We start from the raw sequence: 20348 nt of genomic DNA, 5'->3' as shown, positions 1-20348 counted from the left end.
CCACTGATACCAATGATGGGGCACTATTCCTCCCACTGATACCAATGATGGGGCACTATTCCTCCCACTGACACCAATGATGAGGCACTATTCCTCCCACTGATACCAATGATGGGGCACTATTCCTCCCACTGATACCAATGATGGGGCACTATTCCTCCCACTGACACCAATGATGAGGCACTATTCCCCCCACTGACACCAATAATGGGGCACTATTCCTCCCACTGATACCAATGATGGGGCACTATTCCTCCCACTGACACCAATGATGGGGCACTATTTCTCCCACTGATACCAATGATGGGGCACTATTCCTCCCACTGATACCAATGATGGGGCACTATCCCTCCCACTGACACCAATGACGGGGCACTATTCCTCCCACTGACACCAATGATGGGGCACTATTCCTCCCACTGATACCAATGATGGGGCACTATCCCTCCCACTGACACCAATGACGGGGCACTATTCCTCCCACTGACACCAATGATGGGGCACTATTCCTCCCACTGACACCAATGATGGGGCACTATTCCTCCCACTGATACCAATGACGGGGCACTATTCCTCCCACTGACACCAATGACGGGGCACTATTCCTCCCACTGACACCAATGATGGGGCACTATTCCTCCCACTGACACCAATGACGGGGCACTATTCCTCCCACTGACACCAATGACGGGGCACTATTCCTCCCACTGACACCACTGATGGGGCACTATTCCTTCCCCCACTGATACCAATGATGGGACACTATTCCTCCCACTGATACCAATGATGGGACACTATTCCTCCCACTGATACCAATGATGGGGCACTATTCCTCCCACTGACACCAATGATGGGACACTATTCCTCCCACTGACACCAATGATGGGGCATTATTCCTCCCACTGACGCCAATGATGGGGCACTATTCCTCCCACTGACACCAATGATGGGGCACTATTCCTCCCACTGACGCCAATGATGGGGCACTATTCCTCCCACTGACACCAATGATGGGGCACTATTCCTCCCACTGATACCAATGATGGGGCACTATTCCTCCCACTGACACCAATGATGGGGCACTATTCTTCCCACTGACACCAATGATGGGGCACTATTCCTCCCACTGACGCCAATGATGGGGCACTATTCCTCCCACTGACACCAATGATGGGGCACTATTCCTCCCACTGACACCAATGATGGGGCACTATTCCTCCCACTGATACCAATGATGGGGCACTATTCCTCCCACTGACACCAATGATGGGGCACTATTCCTCCCACTGATACCAATGATGGGGCACTATTCCTCCCACTGACACCAATGATGGGGCACTATTCCTCCCACTGATACCAATGATGATGGCCTTACTGTCATAAACCTCTACAGGAAACCTAAGGGGGGGTGTTGAGGTGATGCAACAGATGGTAAGTAAGGTGCAGGAATCGAGCCCCCTATCAGAAGTTCACAATAATATTAAAAATTATTGTAGGCCCAAAATAGCCATCACAATACCAGCCCTGGTTTCTTCTGCAGCCCGATTTCCACAAAAGATGAAGTAAAAACATGGGCAGAGGGTTTATGAGCATCTCCGATGGTCCCGGTGTCCTGGTGAAGGAGATCCATAAACCTCTATCCAAATGTTATTACACAAACCCCGCATCCACAGAATCCTAAACCCGAAGGTAACCCAGAAGAAGGTAGAAACTCTTACATAGCGTGGACCAAAATGATCAAGAAAAAACATCGTTCCTGATCCTCTGGGGCAGAGGTCTCCTTACAATAATCGGTCTTCTGATTATTTTTCAGTTTTTGCAAAAGAAATTATACTGTCTAAGGTATCTCTGTCCAGTAAGAAGAACAGCACTGAGGTGAAGCAAACAGAAGATCCAACCAAGTGTGCCGTAACCGAAGAGGAGTATGAGCCGTGGTGGAGGGCCGAACTGCGTACAACCTTTAAAATTCACTCCGTGGCACTGACCAATAGAGGTGGCTCCGATCTCAGGGGGGCAGAGATTCGTGTTGGACACAATGGCTCAGACTGGAGGAATAGCAGCATGTAAGAACCTGTTTTTTGCTTGGTTTAGTACATTCAATGACCAGAATACATGGAGCCGTGGGGCTCGTTTACACTTGCTTCAAAATATGGCATTGGACACGCTTTGTTAAAGCGCTCTGAATGCCAGTCAAAGCTCCTGTCTCTAAATAAAATAGTTACCTTACAGCAGTGTTTCTCAACTCCAGTCCTCATGGACCCCCAACAGGTCATGTTTTCAGGATTTCCCTCAGATGAAACAGCTGTGGTAATTACTAAGGCAGTGAAACTGATCAAATCACCTGTGCAAAATAATGGAAATCCTGAAAACATGACCTGTTGGGGGTCCATGAGGACTGGAGTTGAGAAACACTGCCTTACAGTCTTATTCACATGTTGCATTTGCTTTGCTTCAAAATTATCCCCCATGTTCCTTTCTTGGTGCTTCAAAGCATCTCCAAAGCCTCCACAGAAGTCTATGACAACGGTCACTAACAGCACTTGCAGCATTTGAGAGGCTTTTATTCATCTTTAGCGGAGCTTTGTTTTGGAGGCATTGCAGACGTCACATCTGGTGTGCAGCGTGGAGCAGCAGGAAGGTCAGTGGGACCTTCCGGACCAGAGCAGAGCAACTAGCAGACGGCACACGTGGTGTGCAACATGGGAACGCTATAATGGAAGGTGAGTGGGGACTGGAGAAAGAGGACTGAGAGGCAGAAGATCAGCAGAGCTGGGGGACCGGAGCAGGAGAAACTAGCAATGTCTCACATGGTGCGCAGCATGGGAGCAATATAGCGGGAACCAGATAGAGAGGAGGATCATCAAACCACAGGATCAGCAGAGCTGGGACTTCCTACTGATGGAGAGATCAGCAGAGCTGGGACTTCCTACTGATGGAGAGATCAGCAGAGCTGGGGGTTACTACTGATGGAGAGATTTATTTATTTATTTATTTCAGGTACTTATATATAGCGCCATCAATTTACGCAGCGCTTTTACACACACATATATATATTGTACATTCACATCAGTCCCTAACCCTCAAGGGGCGTACAATCTAAGGTCCCTAACTCACATTCATACATACACATAGTAGGGCCAATTTAGACAGGAGCCAATTAACCTACCAGCATGTCTTTGGAGTGTGGGAGGAAACCAGAGTACTCGGAGGAAACCCACGCAGGCACAGGGAGAACATGCAAACTCCAGGCAGGTGGTGCCATGGCTGGGATTCTAACCAACGAGCCGAGTACTGCCAGGCGGAAGTGCTAACCATTTAGCCACTGTGCTGAGAGATCAGCAGAGCTGGGGGTTACTACTGATTGAGAGATCAGCAGAACTGAGGGTTACTACTGAGTGGGGGATCAGCAGAACTGAGGGTTACTACTGAGTGGGGGATCAGCAGAACTGAGGGTTACTACTGAGTGGGGGATCAGCAGAGCTGGGGGTTACTGCTCATGGAGAGATCAGCAGAGCTGGGGGTTACTACTGATTTAGAGATCAGCAGAACTGGAGGTTACTACTGAGTGGGGGATCAGCAGAGCTGGGGGTTACTGCTCATGGAGAGATCAGCAGAGCTGGGGATTACTACTGAGTGGGGGATCAGCAGAGCTGGGGGTTACTACTGAGCAGGGGATCAGCAGAACTGGGGGTAACTACTGAGTGGGGGATCAGCAGAGCTGGGGGTTACTAATAAGTTGGGGATCAGCAGAGCTGGGGGTTACTACTGAGCAGGGGATCAGTAGAGCTGGGGGTTACTACTGAGCAGGGGATCAGTAGAGCTGGGGGTTACTACTGATGGAGAGATCAGCAGAACTGGGGGTTACTACTGAGTGGGAGATCAGCAGAGCTGGGGCTACTACTGAGCAGGGGATCTGCTGAAGGAGGATACCAATGAGCGGGGGATCTTCCAAACAGGGGTACTAATGAGCTGAGGATCTGCTGAGTGGGGGTACTGCTGAGTTGAGGTTCTACTGGGTCCCTTTAAAACAAATAGAAAATTAACACACACATCGGGCATTTGCCAAGCATCATTAAAGCTTCAAAAAAGCATCAGGGAAGCTTCAGAAAACCGTCAAAAAAGCATGTTAAAGCCAAAGGAGTTTTTATGTGTGTTGAAGTCAAAGCAAATGTGAATGAGCCCTTATGCATTAAAATGGTGGACACTGGGTAGGAGCACGTATGGGTTACAATTGGTTGCTGACCAATAATATTGATAAATAAATAAAATTTCTTCTAAAGCAGTGTTTCTCAAGCTAGTCTTCAGAAGATATTTATAGGTGGCAACCCCTCAAGTATGACATGGGCATTCAGGGGGTTCCTGGGAAAAGCAAGTCCAGTTCTACATTTCCATGCACATATAATCAGAATACTTGGTGCTGTCATGAAGGATTCCTGAAAGGGTTTTAGGGAACCATATCTATCGGATTCTAAAATGTCAGTTGCAAGAGTGACCTGCAGAATCATTTTTGACCCTTTTTACACTTTGACTTGCTTGTTGTATCAGATTTTGTACAACTTATAGTTTTACATACAAAGCAACCATTCTCAACCAAGGCTCTGTGGAACCCTCAAGGCTCCTTAAGAGTTTGCTAGGGGTAGTGAATTGTCCATGGACCCTTCACCAATGACCACCAATGTAAAGGGGCCTTTCTCCAGTGACCACATTAAAGGGGCCCTTCTCCACTGATCAGAAATGTAAGGGGACCCTTCTTTGCTGAGCACCAATGTAATGGGGCACTTCTACACTATACACCTAGCAAAGGAATCCCTTCCCATACACCTCCACAATACCAAGAGAGACTTTCCCCTCTGACTGCTAGGGTTGAGCTTTGAGGTCGTGTCAACCATGAGATCGAACTAAGCGCAAGCTGAATGGGTGAACTTAATGGACAGATTTGGCCAGCTTGCCCACCTTCCTGAAATCTCCGGCTACTCCAACTGGTAGTCATTCATTGAGTGGTGATATTACTATGGCCACTAATTTAGGTTTCTGGCCACCCATCCGCCATCTTGTTTAAAATTGTAAACAAGCCGGTGAGCGTCCAGGGTAACATCACTGGTCAATGGCTTCAACTGGATGGTTTGTTGACATTCAGCTCCTGGCCAGTGAGAGTCCAGCAAGAGAGTATTGCCCACAAGGAGGGCTTGAGTTTGTGTAGGCGAATCAACGGAGCATCGTTCATTGCGATTGAAGAAGGATCTACATTGCTGGATGATGCGATTGATGTTGGGTTTGCGTTAAACATTGTGGACTTTTTTTTATTATATGGTGTCTTGAAACATTTTTGTGAAAAGGTAACAGCCCTGCACTCATTCACATGAGTGTAGGGGGGGGGGTTATCTGAGTGCACCGTTACCTCAGGGCAGGGGCAGACTGACCATTCTAGCACTCGGGCACTGCCCGAGGGCCCGGAGTCAGTAGGCGGGTCCCATAAAATGCCCCTGGTACCTTTTTATAGGTTTTTTTGGGTATGTTTTGAGTGTGGGCAAGGACACAGGGGCCCCATGATCCCCAACTGCCTGGGGGCCCCATGAGTTGTCAGTCCGCCCCTGCTCAGGGGGCTTCCAGATTCTGATGTTTCCTTTCACAGATTTGCATATCAGCCAGGTCCCATCCTTTCCTGGATGCCCAGATAAGGAGGTTGTATAGATTTTGGGAGGGGTATGCCATTTTTTTTTCTTTGCCTAGACAAATAATTTTAGTTGCCTCCCCTTTCCAGCTGCAGCACAGTCTCCTCCATTGGACTTGCTGAAACCTACTTATTTACGTGTCATTTGCTGGAAGGAAAATTCATCACCATAGTTATCCCAGACAAGATGGCATCACTTGCCCTGTGTGAAGTCCAGGTCTTTGTTCAAGAAGCTGAAGGATCCGGTAAGTTCATGGGACATTTTGGTGCTCACCCCAAATAATGTCAGAATCGAGTATCGCAAGTTATATACTATGTGTCACGTACCTGGTCGAAGGCCGAAGTAATGAGGGCTCCCCTTGAAGATGGTGACAGTAGGAGCTGCGCCCAAAGAAGCACAGGTTGCCAGCTACGTGGTTGCCCAACGGTCTTGGAGGGACTCCTTATGAAGCTGGACCACAATCACTGTAGGCCAGATGACCCTTGGATGAGAAGGCGGGTCTGAGCAACAGGCTACAACAGAAGGCTTAGTCAGGAGTCAGTGCCAGGGTCATATACAGAGGATCAGTGAGGAACAGATGCAAAAGCAAAGTCGGGCACCAGCTAGGGTAATACACTGGGAGCAAGAAGAAGCAGAGTCTGTGAGAGCGAGCCGAGGTCAGAGCCAGGAGAGGACCTGAAGACAGGTCCAGGGAACAGGTAATCCAAGAGTATAGAGCACGCAGCAAAACAGGATACAGGAAGCTGATGATAAACCAGCAACTTCTGAGCAAGATTATAGTCTTTATAAAGGCCATTGGGCGCCAGTAACTAGTGCACGCTGTTGCGCATGAACGCTAGCCACGCATTCCTGCGCATATTCGAATGGACATGTTGAAGATTGGCACATCTGCCAGGTCTACGACTATTCAGGTTAGACCTTTGACACAAAGGGGGACCTTTACTATAACTGGAGCACTCAGAATCTGGGGCAGCTGTGCATGGCAGCCAATCAGCTTCTAACTTCAACTTGTTCAAATAAGCTACAACAACGAAATCTGGAAACTGATTGGCTCCCATGCACAGCTGCCCCAGATTTTGGACAGTTGGCAACTTCTGCGCACTGTGCGCTCTGTCATGTGACGTGGCCTACCACTTGGTGGCTGAGTGGCTGTTGTTCCCAGTTGCTTCCACTTTGTTATAATCCCACTAACAGTTGAGCGTGGAATATTTAGTAGCCAGGAAATGTCACGGATGGACTTATTGCCCAGGTGGCCACCTATCACGGGACCACGCTTGGAGTCACTGAGCTTCTGAGAGTGACCCATTCTTTCACCAATGTTTGTAGAAGCCGTCTGCATGCCTAGGGGCATGATTGTATACACCTGTGTCCATGGAGGGGATTGGAACACCTGAATCACATGATTGGGAGGGGATTGGAACACCTGAATCACATGATATGGAGGGGATTGGAGCACCTGAATCACATGATAAGGAGGGGATTGGAACACCTGAATCACATGATATGGAGGGGATTGGAACACCTGAATCACATGATTGGGAGGGGATTGGAACACCTGAATCACATGATATGGAGGGGATTGGAACACCTGAATCACATGATATGGAGGGGATTGGAACACCTGAATCACATGATATGGAGGGGATTGGAACACCTGAATCACATGATTTGGAGGGCGGGCCCAATACTTTTGGCAATATACTGTAAATATCTGCCCGGTTCTTTATATATATCATAAACTTTAAATATTTACAGATTCATTGTTAAGCCTGGAAACAGGTTTTCTGTTATGATGGCCGTCTCCTGAGACCCCCCCCCCACCTTCCCCCATTTCTACAGGAAAGTTTCTGCAATATAAAATGTATTATCGGTGTGCCATTGGGCAGTATGTCGCCTCGTGTAGCTGCTTGTTATTGTTCTGCTTCAGTTGAATGAATCGAAGCCGTGAGGATCGTTCCTTTCGGTGATCTCAATATCTCATTGTGTTTGAACTCCTTAGGTGATGGTCCAAGTTCGGTTGGAGATGAGGAGTTCCAGCAGCCAAATCATGGAGGTAATGGCTTACATGAAGGACTGGTCACCATTGGCTGATAGTTTACTTCAAAACTCACCCTACGTCTCAGGACACACTAGTTCCCAGGGCTTTCTTTCAGAGGGAATGCAGGAGAACGCAGTTCCAGCACCGAATGTATGTAATCGTATGGGGAGCTGGGGAGTGCTGGGGGGTCTATTAATGCTGGTCTATTGTTACTGGAAGGGATATACTGTTGAGGACGGAGTCTATTGTTTCTGGCTGCTGGGAAATCTGTTGTCGCTGGGGGGTATTTTGTTGTGCGGGTCCATTGTTGCTGGGGATATCTGTCTGCAGTCTCCGGTCATCTCCTGTACTGTGTCTGCAGTCTCTGGTCATCTCCTGTACTATGTCCGCAGTCTCTGATCATCTCCTGTACTGTGTCCGCACTCTCTGATCATCTCCTGTACTGTGTCCGCAGTCTCTGGTCATCTCCTGTACTGTGTCCGCAGTCTCTGGTCATCTCCTGTACTGTGTCCGCAGTCTCTGATCATCTCCTGTACTGTGTCCGCAGTCTCTGGTCATCTCCTGTACTGTGTCCGTAGTCTCTGGTCATCTCCTGTACTGTGTCCGCAGTCTCTGGTCATCTCCTGTACTGTGTCCGCAGTCTCTGATCATCTCCTGTACTGTGTCCGCAGTCTCTGGTCATCTCCTGTACTATGTCCGCAGTCTCTGGTCATCTCCTGTACTATGTCCGCAGTCTCTGGTCATCTCCTGTACTATGTCCGCAGTCTCTGGTAATCTCCTGTACTATGTCCGCAGTCTCTGATCATCTCCTGTACTGTGTCCGCACTCTCTGATCATCTCCTGTACTATGTCCGCAGTCTCTGGTCATCTCCTGTACTGTGTCTGCAGTCTCTGGTCATCTCCTGTACTATGTCCGCAGTCTCTGATCATCTCCTGTACTGTGTCCGCACTCTCTGATCATCTCCTGTACTGTGTCCGCAGTCTCTGGTCATCTCCTGTACTGTGTCCGCAGTCTCCGGCCATCTCCTGTACTGTGTCTGCAGTCTCTGACCATCTCCTGTACTGTGTCCGCAGTCTCTGGTCATCTCCTGTACTATGTCCGCAGTCTCTGGTCATCTCCTGTACTATGTCCGCAGTCTCTGGTCATCTCCTGTACTGTGTCTGCAGTCTCTGGTCATCTCCTGTACTGTGTCTGCAGTCTCTGGTCATCTCCTGTACTATGTTTGCAGTCTCCGGTCATCTCCTGTACTGTGTCCGCAGTCTTCGGTCATCTCCTGTACTGTGTCCGCAGTCTCCGGTCATCTCCTGTACTGTGTCCGCAGTCTCCGGTCATCCCCTGTACTGTGTCTGCAGTCTCTGGTCATCTCCTGTACTGTGTCTGCAGTCTCTGGTCATCTCCTGTACTGTGTCTGCAGTCTCTGGTCATCTCCTGTACTGTGTCTGCAGTCTCTGGTCATCTCCTGTACTATGTCCGCAGTCTCTGGTCATCCCCTGTACTGTGTCTGCAGTCTCTGGTCATCTCCTGTACTGTGTCTGCAGTCTCTGGTCATCTCCTGTACTGTGTCTGCAGTCTCTGGTCATCCCCTGTACTATGTCTGCAGTCTCTGGTCATCCCCTGTACTATGTCCGCAGTCTCTGGTCATCTCCTGTACTGTGTCCGCAGTCTCTGGTCATCTCCTGTACTGTTCGCAGTCTCTGGTCATCCCCTGTACTATGTCCGCAGTCTCTGGTCATCTCCTGTACTGTGTCCGCAGTCTCTGGTCATCTCCTGTACTGTCCGCAGTCTCTGGTCATCTCCTGTACTATGTCCGCAGTCTCTGGTCATCTCCTGTACTATGTCCGCAGTCTCTGGTCATCTCCTGTACTATGTCCGCAGTCTCTGGTCATCTCCTGTACTGTGTCGGCAGTCTCTGGTCATCTCCTGTACTGTGTCCGCAGTCTCTGGTCATCTCCTATACTGTGTCTGCAGTCTCTGGTCATCTCCTGTACTGTGTCTGCAGTCTCTGACCATCTCCTGTACTGTGTCCGCAGTCTCTGGTCATCTCCTGTACTGTGTCCGCAGTCTCTGGTCATCTCCTGTACTGTGTCCGCAGTCTCTGGTCATCTCCTGTACTATGTCCGCAGTCTCTGGTCATCTCCTGTACTGTGTCCGCAGTCTCTGGTCATCTCCTGCACTGTGTCTGCAGTCTCTGGTCATCTCCTGTACTGTGTCCGCAGTCTCTGGTCATCCTTGTACTATGTCCGCAGTCTCTGGTCATCTCCTGTACTATGTCCGCAGTCTCTGGTCATCTCCTGTACTATGTCTGCAGTCCATTGGTTCAGAATATTTTTTTTCCTCTCCTAAAACCCAGGTGCGTCTTATGGAGTAAATATGCAATAGATGAATTAGTCCATTATCCATCGGGTGTCTCGGATGTCATTTGCAGACGGGAGGAAAACAGCAACAGACATCTATAAGATAACAAAAATGACAATACAGGAAAAAAAAGTAAAAATAGAACACTTTACAAAAACATCTTCTAACTGTAGAGAAACCATTTGTACAGAAGTGGTAAAGCAATAATAAAGGCCTAGGCCAGGGGTAGGCAACCTGCGGCTCTCCAGCTGTTGCAGGACTACAAGTTCCATCATGCCTCTGCAAGTCATAGCTGTAACTGTCAATTTTGCAATGTCTCATGGGAAATGTAGTTCCACAACAGCTAGAGAGCCGCAGGTTGCCTACCCCTGGCCTAGTGCATGTGCCAGACTGATGAAGGACCTGATCTATTGGTAATTGGTTTCAAACCTTTAATTTCAGGTGTAAATGTTGCTCCACGGGGTTTCTGCTCCCAGTCCAGCTACTATGATCATACCCGACCTGCTAATATAGCCGTTGATGGGGACAAATCTGCAAATTATTATGACAGAAGCTGCATCCACACACACAATGATCTTGGTCCTTGGTGGCGTGTCGACCTACTAAGCAAAATGCGAGTCTTTTCTGTTGCCATCACCAACCGCGGAGACTGCTGTGGAAGCCGCTTGAATGGAGCGGAGATCCTTATCGGAGACTCTGAGGAGCGAGGCGGTATTAATAACCCCAGGTAAGGTGAATGCTGTCACAAAATCCGCAACATCTCCACAACATGCCCCTTTTCACCACTGACACCACAAAGCTTCTAATTCACTCCCTGGTCATCTCTCGCCTTGCCTACTGCAACTCCCTCCTCATTGGATTACCTTTACATAGGCTACACCCCCTCCAGTCCATCAGATTCATCCACCTTACCAACCATTCAGTGTCTAGTACATCTCTCTACCAATCCCTCCACTGGCCTCCATTCAGTGTCCTCCACCCCTCTCTGCCAATCCCTCCACTGGCCTCCATTCAGTGTCCTCCACCCGTCTCTGCCAATCCCTCCACTTGTCTTCATTCAGTGTCCTCCACCCGTCTCTGCCAATCCCTCCACTTGTCTCCATTCAGTGTCCTCCACCCGTCTCTGCCAACCCCTCCACTGGTCTCCATTCAGTGTCCTCCACCCATCTCTGCAAATCTCTCCACTGGCCTTCATTCAGTGTCCTCCACCCGTCTCTGCCAATCCCTCCACTTGTCTCCATTCAGTGTCCTCCACCCCTCTCTGCCAATCCCTCCACTGGCCTCCATTCAGTGTCCTCCACCCGTCTCTGCCAATCCCTCCACTGGTCTCCATTCAGTGTCCTCCACCCGTCTCTGCCATTCCCTCCACTTGTCTCCATTCAGTGTCCTCCACCCGTCTCTGCCAACCCCTCCACTGGTCTCCATTCAGTGTCCTCCACCCATTTCTGCAAATCTCTCCACTGGCCTCCATTCAGTGTCCTCCACCCGTCTCTGCCAATCCCTCCACTTGTCTCCATTCAGTGTCCTCCACCCCCCTCTGCCAACCCCTCCACTGGTCTCCATTCAGTGTCCTCCACCCATCTCTGCAAATCTCTCCACTGGCCTCCATTCAGTGTCCTCCACCCCTCTGCCAATCCCTGCATTGGCCTCCATTCAATGTCCTCCACCCCCCTCTGCCAACCCCTCCACTGGTCTCCATTCAGTGTCCTCCACCCATCTCTGCAAATCTCTCCACTGGCCTCCATTCAGTGTCCTCCACCCGTCTCTGCCAATCCCTCCACTTGTCTCCATTCAGTGTCCTCCACCCCCCTCTGCCAACCCCTCCACTGGTCTCCATTCAGTGTCCTCCACCCATCTCTGCAAATCTCTCCACTGGCCTCCATTCAGTGTCCTCCACCCCTCTGCCAATCCCTGCATTGGCCTCCATTCAATGTCCTCCACCCCCCTCTGCCAACCCCTCCACTGGTCTCCATTCAGTGTCCTCCACCCATCTCTGCAAATCTCTCCACTGGCCTCCATTCAATGTCCTCCACCCATCTCTGCCAATCTCTCCACTGGCATCCATTCAGTATCCTCCACCTCTCTCTTCCAATCCCTCCACTGGTCTCCATTCAGTTTCCTCCACCTCTCTCTGCCAATCCCTCCACTGATCTCCATTCAGTGTCCTCCACTCCTCTCAGCCAATCCCTCCACTGGTCTCCATTCAGTGTCCTCCACTCATCTCTGCCAATCCCTCCACTGGCCCCCATTCAGTGTCCTCCACCCCTCTCTGCCAATCCCTCCACTGGCCTCCACTCTGTGTCCTCCACCCCTCTCTGCCAATCCCTCCACTTGTCTCCATTCAGTGTCCTCCACCCCTCTCTGCCAATCCCTCCACTGGCCCCCATTCAGTGTCCTCCACCCCTCTCTGCCAATCCCTCCACTGGCCTGCACTCTGTGTCCTCCACCCCTCTCTGCCAATCCCTCCACTTGTCTCCATTCAGTGTCCTCCACCCCTCTCTTCCAATCCCTCCATTGGCTTTCACTCACCCAACAAATAAAATTCAACAATAACAACAGCTTACAAAACCATCCACAACTCAGCCCCCAGCTACATCACTAACTTAGTCTCGAAACACCAACCAAAATGCTCTCTTTGGTCCTCCTGCTCTCTAGTTCCCGTGTCTCCTCCTCCCATGCTTGCCTTCAGGACTTCTGCTTAGCTTCCCCTATCCTATGGAACTCCCTACCCCAAACTGTCCAACTATCTCCTATTCTAACCACCTTTAGAAGATCCCTGAAAACCCTTCTCCTCAGAGAGGTCTATCCTGCCCCCACCTAACAACTGTATTTCCACTTTCTCCATCAGCTCATCCCCCACAGCTATTACCTTTTGTATCACTTGACCCTCCCTCTTAGATTGTAAGCTCTCAGGATCAGGCCCCTCTGTATCCTCTTCTTCTCATGTCCCCTATCGGGTGCCCCCATAGCAAGCAGCTTGCTATGGGGGCACCTGACCAGACACGCTCTTGAGCCGCTGCTCCATGTGTCCATTCACACACAGAGCTGTAGCTAGGACAGCCCCCTCTGTATCCTTAATGGCTTACTGGCTGTGATTGACAGCAGTGGGAGTCAATGGCTCCTGCTACTGTCTCAGCCAATGAGGAGGTAGACACCTGGGACAGCTGAGGTACTTGTGCACATCGCTGGCTTGATCACCTCTGTGGGCGGGGTGAAACGCATCATAGGGCATGGCCAGAACAATGAATGAGGCCATTCTTCAACATTGGACTCCTGGGGTCTGTTGAGCAGCATTCATCCCTTCACTTGTATTGGCTGACCCCCCCCCCCCCCCCAAAGGGCCTGATATAGATTGTGGGGGGCCCTATGCTGTTTTTTTTATTTTTTTTTTTAATGCTGACAATTGTTTGCTTACATTCTGCTGTCAGCAGGGAATCCCACTGACGGCAGATGAGCCATGGTTGTTAAGGACAGGGCGGCCTCCCGCTCCTTAGCAACCAGCTATTCTGAATTAAACTAAACAAATGCCGAAGATACGAAACAGATTCCGAAAATACCAAATGCATCTGAAATGAAATTCTTCAATTAACGAATGGATCCAAAATGAAGATTTGCGGCATGCACATGTTCAGTGCCATATAGAAGTCCAATCATCTGGGACTAAACAACCCTGTGTCTATAAAGCAGGAAAAATGAGAAAAAAAAAATCACACTTTCTTTCTCCATGCTGAGATGTTCTGTTCTCCCCCACAAGTGTTTGTGATCAGAAACTCCATAATTGAAGCATTTTTTTCTATTGTACCCCTTTTTACTGCCACTAGCATTGTCCATCGTGATGCCCAGTCCAATGTTCTCCTTCTTTCATTTCCAGGTGTGCTAAGATTGCCTCCATCCCCAATGGACAGACCTTCATCTATGACTGCGATGGGATGGAAGGACGGTTTGTCACTGTTGTTGTACCCAAAAAAAAAGAACATTTGAATTTATGTGAAGTTCAAGTGTTTGCTGAGCAAGTTGAAGAGCGAAGAGAAGAAATGTGTATGTAAGATAAGGATTGTGCCTTAGACTCTAGCTTACTGTGTGTGTTAGCGAGGGCTCTCTGTTCATTGGCTTCAGGGACTGGAATATCTCCGAAGGTTCACTATATGAGCAGATAAAGATGTCTTCTTATTATTCATTATTAAAATGAATTATTTTTTAAAAAGGAATAAAAGGCCTATATAATAAGTATATATGGAGAAAATGCAAGAGGGCTTTTTTGCCGGGTGTCAAGGTCACGTACCTTGGTTGGAGGCCAAAGTGACAAGAAGGCTTTGTAACGGAACCCGACCCAGACTGCACTAGGGTATTTCCGTTAGAAACCGCTTCCCTGTCCGAACACAGATCCACGGACACCACCGCTGACCATACGAGACTAGACAAGACCAGTCTTGAAATAAATCAGGAAATAGACTCCTTTATTTTAACACAGATACAAGATATATACACAGGGCGGGGCAATACACACCCAGTAACAAGAGACTTCAGCAGACACCCCCCACCAAGCCAATACACAAACACATACATCCCATAATAGTTTGCTCCCAAGCAAGACACACAATAGAACAATGGGATGCAACCACATGACATTAAACAATGACAACCCCCACACTCCACCTATACATGCCTACACAATATCAGGACATCTCACACTGCACCCCTAACAGACACAGGGTGACTTACACATAAGAGGGATATGGGGAGCTGAGACAGGGGTCTCCCGACCTCTCCAAAGTGAGCTGTGTTCCATGGGCCCCCCACCCAAAGTGACTTCCGCCACAGGCTTCCTCATGCAGCACTGGTCCAAGTACCCCTGAGTGTGGGAACAGGGGCACAGGACACAAGGAAGTATGGGTGCCAGTAATCAGGTAGCAGTTGTTTCAGGAAAGCAGTCAGAAGCAGTGTAGGCACACAAGAGAAAGTCCAAGGATGGTGACCCACAGGAAGGCACCCTGAAACTGGACCTTGAAAGCTAGGTACAGGGACTACGAGGACTCACAGTCAGAGGTAGATGGGATCAATAACATGGGCAGATGGTGAGTCAGGGTCAGCAGGGATGGACAGCAAGGACATAGTCAGTAGCCAAGCCAGAGTCATACACAAGGAGCAGGAGTGAGCGTAGTCAAGCAGCAGGCCAAGGTTGATACCAGGAAGACAGTAGAGTGTGAACAGAGGCAAGCCAGGGTCAGAGTCCAGAATCCACCAAGCAAGGTCAGAAGCAGGCTAGGTCAGCAATGAGAGGTCAGATAACAAGAGCAGGTTCACAGGAACACAGGTCACGGGTAGCTGAAGAACGTCCAGAGATTGGCACATATCAAGACCTCCTTTAAAAAGGCAGCTTGGCACCATAACTAGGATTGAACATGTGTGGACGAGCACAATGATGCACACGGATACATCAACATGTCAGTGAATGCTGGTTCCTGATCCCTCTATCCTTCCTCTTTTAAGATTTTTTTTTGTGTTCTCACTTTTAGTTTATGTAAATTTTTATTAATCAAATATTTTAGTTATTATATCGGCATTTACTAACTGGCTCAGCAGTATTATTTATCATTGATTGGATCTCACGCTGTCCCATTATGAGGCTTGGTGCACTTTAGCCAATGGAATCCATAAGGAGGCTTATGTACATACTGTTTATATAAATATGCGATGACCCAGTATGGCGCCCATGCCCCAGACAACGTCAGTTGTGACGAAACGTGTAGGGCGGAGCCTGCTGTGACGTCATCGCGTACCGAAGGCCATATTTTCTGCTGGTCATAGTGTTTGCTTATATTTGCTAATGCCGCATTGTACATGTGAGTGCTTTTACCATTTTTAAAAAACTTTGTAGAAAGGTCTTACACTATGTTGGTATCACGTACCTGGTGATGGAGGCCAGTGGAGAGAGGGCTTCCCTTGCGGCTAAGTTCCAGACTCCCCTGAGAGTGGGACAGCGGGAGTCGGGCCCAAAGTTGCACAGGTCGCCTGTAGGAGTGCTGGTTGGTGATCCACTCAGAAGCACAGCTGGTGCACGGAGATAGGTCTGCAGACAGGAGGCGCCTGTGCGTGGTGTGCAAGCCCTTCCAGGATTTAGATGTGCACTGGGTAGTCGGTTCAAGCCAAGGTCAGGTACCAGGTGGGAATCAGAGCAGACGTAGTCAGATGGGATAGCCGAGATCATACACAGAGGAGCGAGAGAGAGAGAGAGAGAGAGAGAGAGTATCCGTTAGCCAGGCCGAGGTCGGATCAGGGGTAAATCAGAGTAGACAGGTCCAGGAGCAAGCCGAGTCGCTAACAGGAAATCACAGGTCAGAATCACAGGAAACAGGAACAGGGCAGGGGGAGCTAGAGATCATCCAGCAACCAGAGGAAGTGATGAGCCTCCTTATAAAGGCCATCTGGCAGCAGACTGAGGCTGATGTGTACTTCTGCGGCCAAGTAGAGTACTGGCAGAAATGCCAGATCTTCCAGAACTCCTGCCGTGAACAGGACCCTGATCAACTTTTTTTTTTCTCTATAGTTGAACTGGATGGGTTTTTGTCTTTTTTTCAGCCAGACTAACTTTGTAACTATATATCTTCTGGGCTGGGAAAGTTGGCTACCATGTATAATAGTCTTCGCCTGACTGTTAACAATTTTAAGTTTCTTAAACAATGGCAGGGAGGTGTTGTCACCACAGACCCTGAGAGATGTTAGAGGAGTATTATTAGGATTTATGGCGTCAACAGTGTCCTCAGCGCTTTACAATATAACGGGAGACAATACAGAAACAATACAGTTCAATACAAGAGGGAGCTTACAATCTAGGAGGGAGGGGCTGGTGGTACAAAAAGGTAGTAACTGTGGGGGATGGAGTGGTTGGAAGAGTAGAAGATTCCATTAGTAGCTGAGGGCGGGATAGGCTTCCCTGAAGAAATAGGTTTTCAGAGATCGCCTTAAAGTGAGCAGAGTAGGCAATAGTCTGATAAATTGGGGTAGAAAGTTTCAGAGAATGGGGGAGGCTCTGGAGAAGTCCTGGAGATGAGCATGGGAGGAGGAGACAAGGGAGCTAGAGAGTAGGAGGTCTTGCGAGGAGCGGAGAGTACAGTTTGGGTGATATTTGGAGACAAGATTGGTGATGTAATTTGGGGCAGAGTTATAAATGGCTTTATATGTTATTGTTAGTGTTTTGAATTTTATCCGTTGGGCAATGGGAAGCCAGTGGAGGGATTGGCAGAGAGGGGTGGAGGACACGGAGTGGATGCCAGTGGAGGGATTGGCAGAGAGGGGTGGAGGACACTGAGTGGAAGCCAGTGGAGGGATTGGCAGAGAGGGGTGGAGGACACTGAATGGAGGCCAGTGGAGGGATTGGCAGAGAGGGGTGGAGGACACTGAGTGGAGACCAGTGGAGGGATTGGCAGAGAGGGGTGGAGGACACTGAATGGAGATCAGTGGAGGGATTGGCAGAGAGGGTTGGAGGACACTGAGTGGAAGCCAGTGGAGGGATTGGCAGAGAGGGGTGGAGGACACTGAATGGGGGCCAGTGGAGGGATTGGCAGAGAGGGGTGGAGGACACTGAATGGGGGCCAGTGGAGGGATTGGCAGAGAGGGATGGAGGACACTGAGTGGAAGCAGGTGGAGGGATTGGCAGAGAGGGGTGGAGGACACTGAATGGGGGCCAGTGGAGGGATTGGCAGAGAGGGGTGGAGGACACTGAATGGAAGCCAATGGAGGGATTGGCAGAGAGGGGTGGCAGATACAGAACGGTTGGTAAGGTGGATGAGTCTGGCAGCAGCATTCATGATAGACTGAAGAGGGGATAGCCTGCGATGAGGTCAGCCAATGAGGAGGGAGTTACAATAGTCAAGGTGAGAGATAACAAGGGAGTGAATAAGTTGCTTGGTGGTTTCCGAGGTTAGGAACGGTTGTATCTTGGAGATGTTGCGGAGGTGAAGTCTACACGATTTGGACAGTGATTGGATTTGGAGCTGAAAGGACAGATGGGAGTCTAGGATTATGCCTAGTATTGATATAGATTTTGAAGTTTCTTGGGAATAAGTAAGTGAGATATATTGAGTCATCAGCAGGTTAAATATACGAATGTATGATCCTTGAAAAGAAATATTGGGAACCTTCAAAGAGACTGAAGGTAACAAAAAGTGTATCCCAGTTACTGTTTGTGAACGATATACATTTGGGGATTTGGGTCTTGTATAATCTTTGTGAAAGTTTTGGTTAACGTTTCAATTCGGTATCTCTCCAGTTCGGAATGTAGCCCTGAATGGCACGGCCTCCCAGTCCAGCACATTTTCTTCTTCTGGAGAAGCTGGTAACGCCAATGATGGCTCCCTGGCCAATAATCACATCGTGGGGCAATGTTCGATCACCCAAAGAGAGCTGTCGCCTTGGTGGATGGTGGACCTGAAAGCAGCCTACCAGATCTTCTCCGTCGTCATCACTAATCGGGTGCTGGAATGTTGCAAAGAGAGAATTATTGGAGCGGAAATTCGTATTGGGAACTCGGTGGAAAATGGAGGAGTGTCAAATCCAAGGTCAGGTTTACTTGGAAAGTAACAGTTTTTAGAAAAAAATATTAGGAATGCCTTACTTTTTATTTCTTGAGCAGTTAGCAATTTCTGCCTCTCAGATAGTTAACCGCTGACAACAATGATCTTAGGGATAGAGTTCTCCCCAATGATCAAAAGTGTAAGAAGCATTCTTCCCAGTGGCCGTTGTGCTGATGTACTGTGAACTGTATGTAGCATCCCCCTCTAGACAGCCAGGGGGCGCCAGATAGGTGTTTTTTTACTAAGAAAGGCTGAGTAGCAGCCTGGGCATGAGTTAGCCTGGATGTGAGTCAGCCAAGTCAATTTAGGTCAGGGCTGAGGGCTCTGCAGGCCACTTCCCTCATACCTCCCCCTGATCTAGAGACTTGGAGAAGTCTCTGGAACTCAGTGGTTGGGGGTGAGGAGGGGCTGGCCTGCACACTTAAGGGACCCTGGCCAATCCCCAAGCAGGAGGCTTGGCATGGGGCCAGGGCAGCCTTTATGTGTGACAGAGCCTACTCAGCAGCAGGAGAGTTCAGGTGGAAGATGAAGTGAGAGGTGGAATGCAGGAGCCAGGGAGGGGGCCCATAGGGAAAGGGGCCCACCTCCAGGCTGAGGCTGGAAAAAAGGATCTCTCAACTTCAGCAGTCCCATGAGAGAGGACCATCTGTGCAGCAGGGAAGGAGCCAGACCAGCAGAAGGCCTGAAGGCAACCACCAACCAAACAAGCTCACAGGAGAGGAAGAGTGAGTACTCTTACACTCCCTGGGCCGGATAAGGGGAAAAGGCATTTGGGTGGGAAACCTGACTAACCCACTTTTGGAACTGTTTGGTCTAAAGAGACAGATTTTAGGTCCCTTTGCCCAGGGATTCACCCAGTACAGCTGGATGAGGAGAGGATTCATCTGGGGTCTGGGGTGGTACATCAGGGGAAGCTGGAGAGCTCTCCAGGAAGAAAACCTTTTTTGCTGTAAAGAAACTTGTACACAGTTGCTAAAGAGTTGTCCTCAGTTGCAGATGAGCATCCCATACACCCCTCAACCCCATCCAAGTCCAATACCCCTAATAAAACTTAAAAAAAAAAAACAAGCTCGAGGACTGTTTACTGTGAAAAATTGTCTGGCTGTGCAGGACTATAGGGGAACCCAAAACTTCAGTGACTCCTACAGGGGCAGTGCTACATGTAGATATAGTATATATTATTCCCTGGAACCAGAAAGTTATTTCAAAGGCTCTTCTATGTTAAAAAGGTTCAGTAAGGCTGATCTATACCAGCCTCTCTCAACCAGAGTGCCCGGGCTCCCTGGGGTGCCTTGAGGCTTCTTCAGGGGTGCCTTGAGGCCCCTTGTAGCCGCCAGCGTCCTGACAACCAATGACATCATCAGGTGATAAGGAGGATGTCAGCTGCATGCACAGCATCCTTGTTTGCCCCTCCCCTGCATCTGTCCATCAGTGCTGGGGTCACATTATCTCAGTGATGGAGAAAAACGGAGGGAGAAGGGAAACATTGGAATACTAGTCAGTACCAGTGTGCAATTGAAGGAGAAGGGAAACATTGGAATACTAGTCAGTACCAGTGTGCAATTGAAGGAGAAGGGAAACAATGGAATACTAGTCAGTACCAGCGTGCAACTGAGGGAGAAGGGAAACATTGGAATACTAGTCAGTACCAGCGTGCAACTGAGGGAGAAGGGAAACATTGGAATACTAGTCAGTACCAGCGTGCAACT

At 49.2% G+C, this 20348-nt stretch overlaps 1 protein-coding gene across 1 annotated transcript in view; it reads left to right on the top strand.

Moving 5' to 3' along the window:
* Positions 1-1742: 1742 nt before the first annotated feature.
* LOC149430868 (uncharacterized) overlaps positions 1743-20348 on the top strand; it is a gene marked incomplete at its 5' end in the record, with an annotated part of 28164 nt that continues 9558 nt past the window's right edge. The window contains 6 exons of the mRNA XM_089665977.1: positions 1743-2063; positions 5762-5916; positions 7672-7725; positions 10508-10793; positions 13938-14104; positions 18336-18624. Of these exons, the coding sequence (XP_089522103.1) occupies positions 1743-2063; positions 5762-5916; positions 7672-7725; positions 10508-10793; positions 13938-14104; positions 18336-18624 (1272 nt within the window). The remainder of the gene's footprint in view (positions 2064-5761; positions 5917-7671; positions 7726-10507; positions 10794-13937; positions 14105-18335; positions 18625-20348) is intronic.

Source organism: Staurois parvus, unplaced genomic scaffold (assembly GCF_062004578.1).
Source record: "Staurois parvus isolate SC_StPar_1 unplaced genomic scaffold, SC_StPar_1.0 ptg002447l, whole genome shotgun sequence".
NCBI classification, from domain to species: Eukaryota; Metazoa; Chordata; class Amphibia; order Anura; family Ranidae; genus Staurois; species Staurois parvus.
The sequence above is the reverse complement of the archived record's forward strand: the minus strand, read 5'-3'. Positions and strand labels throughout refer to the sequence as shown.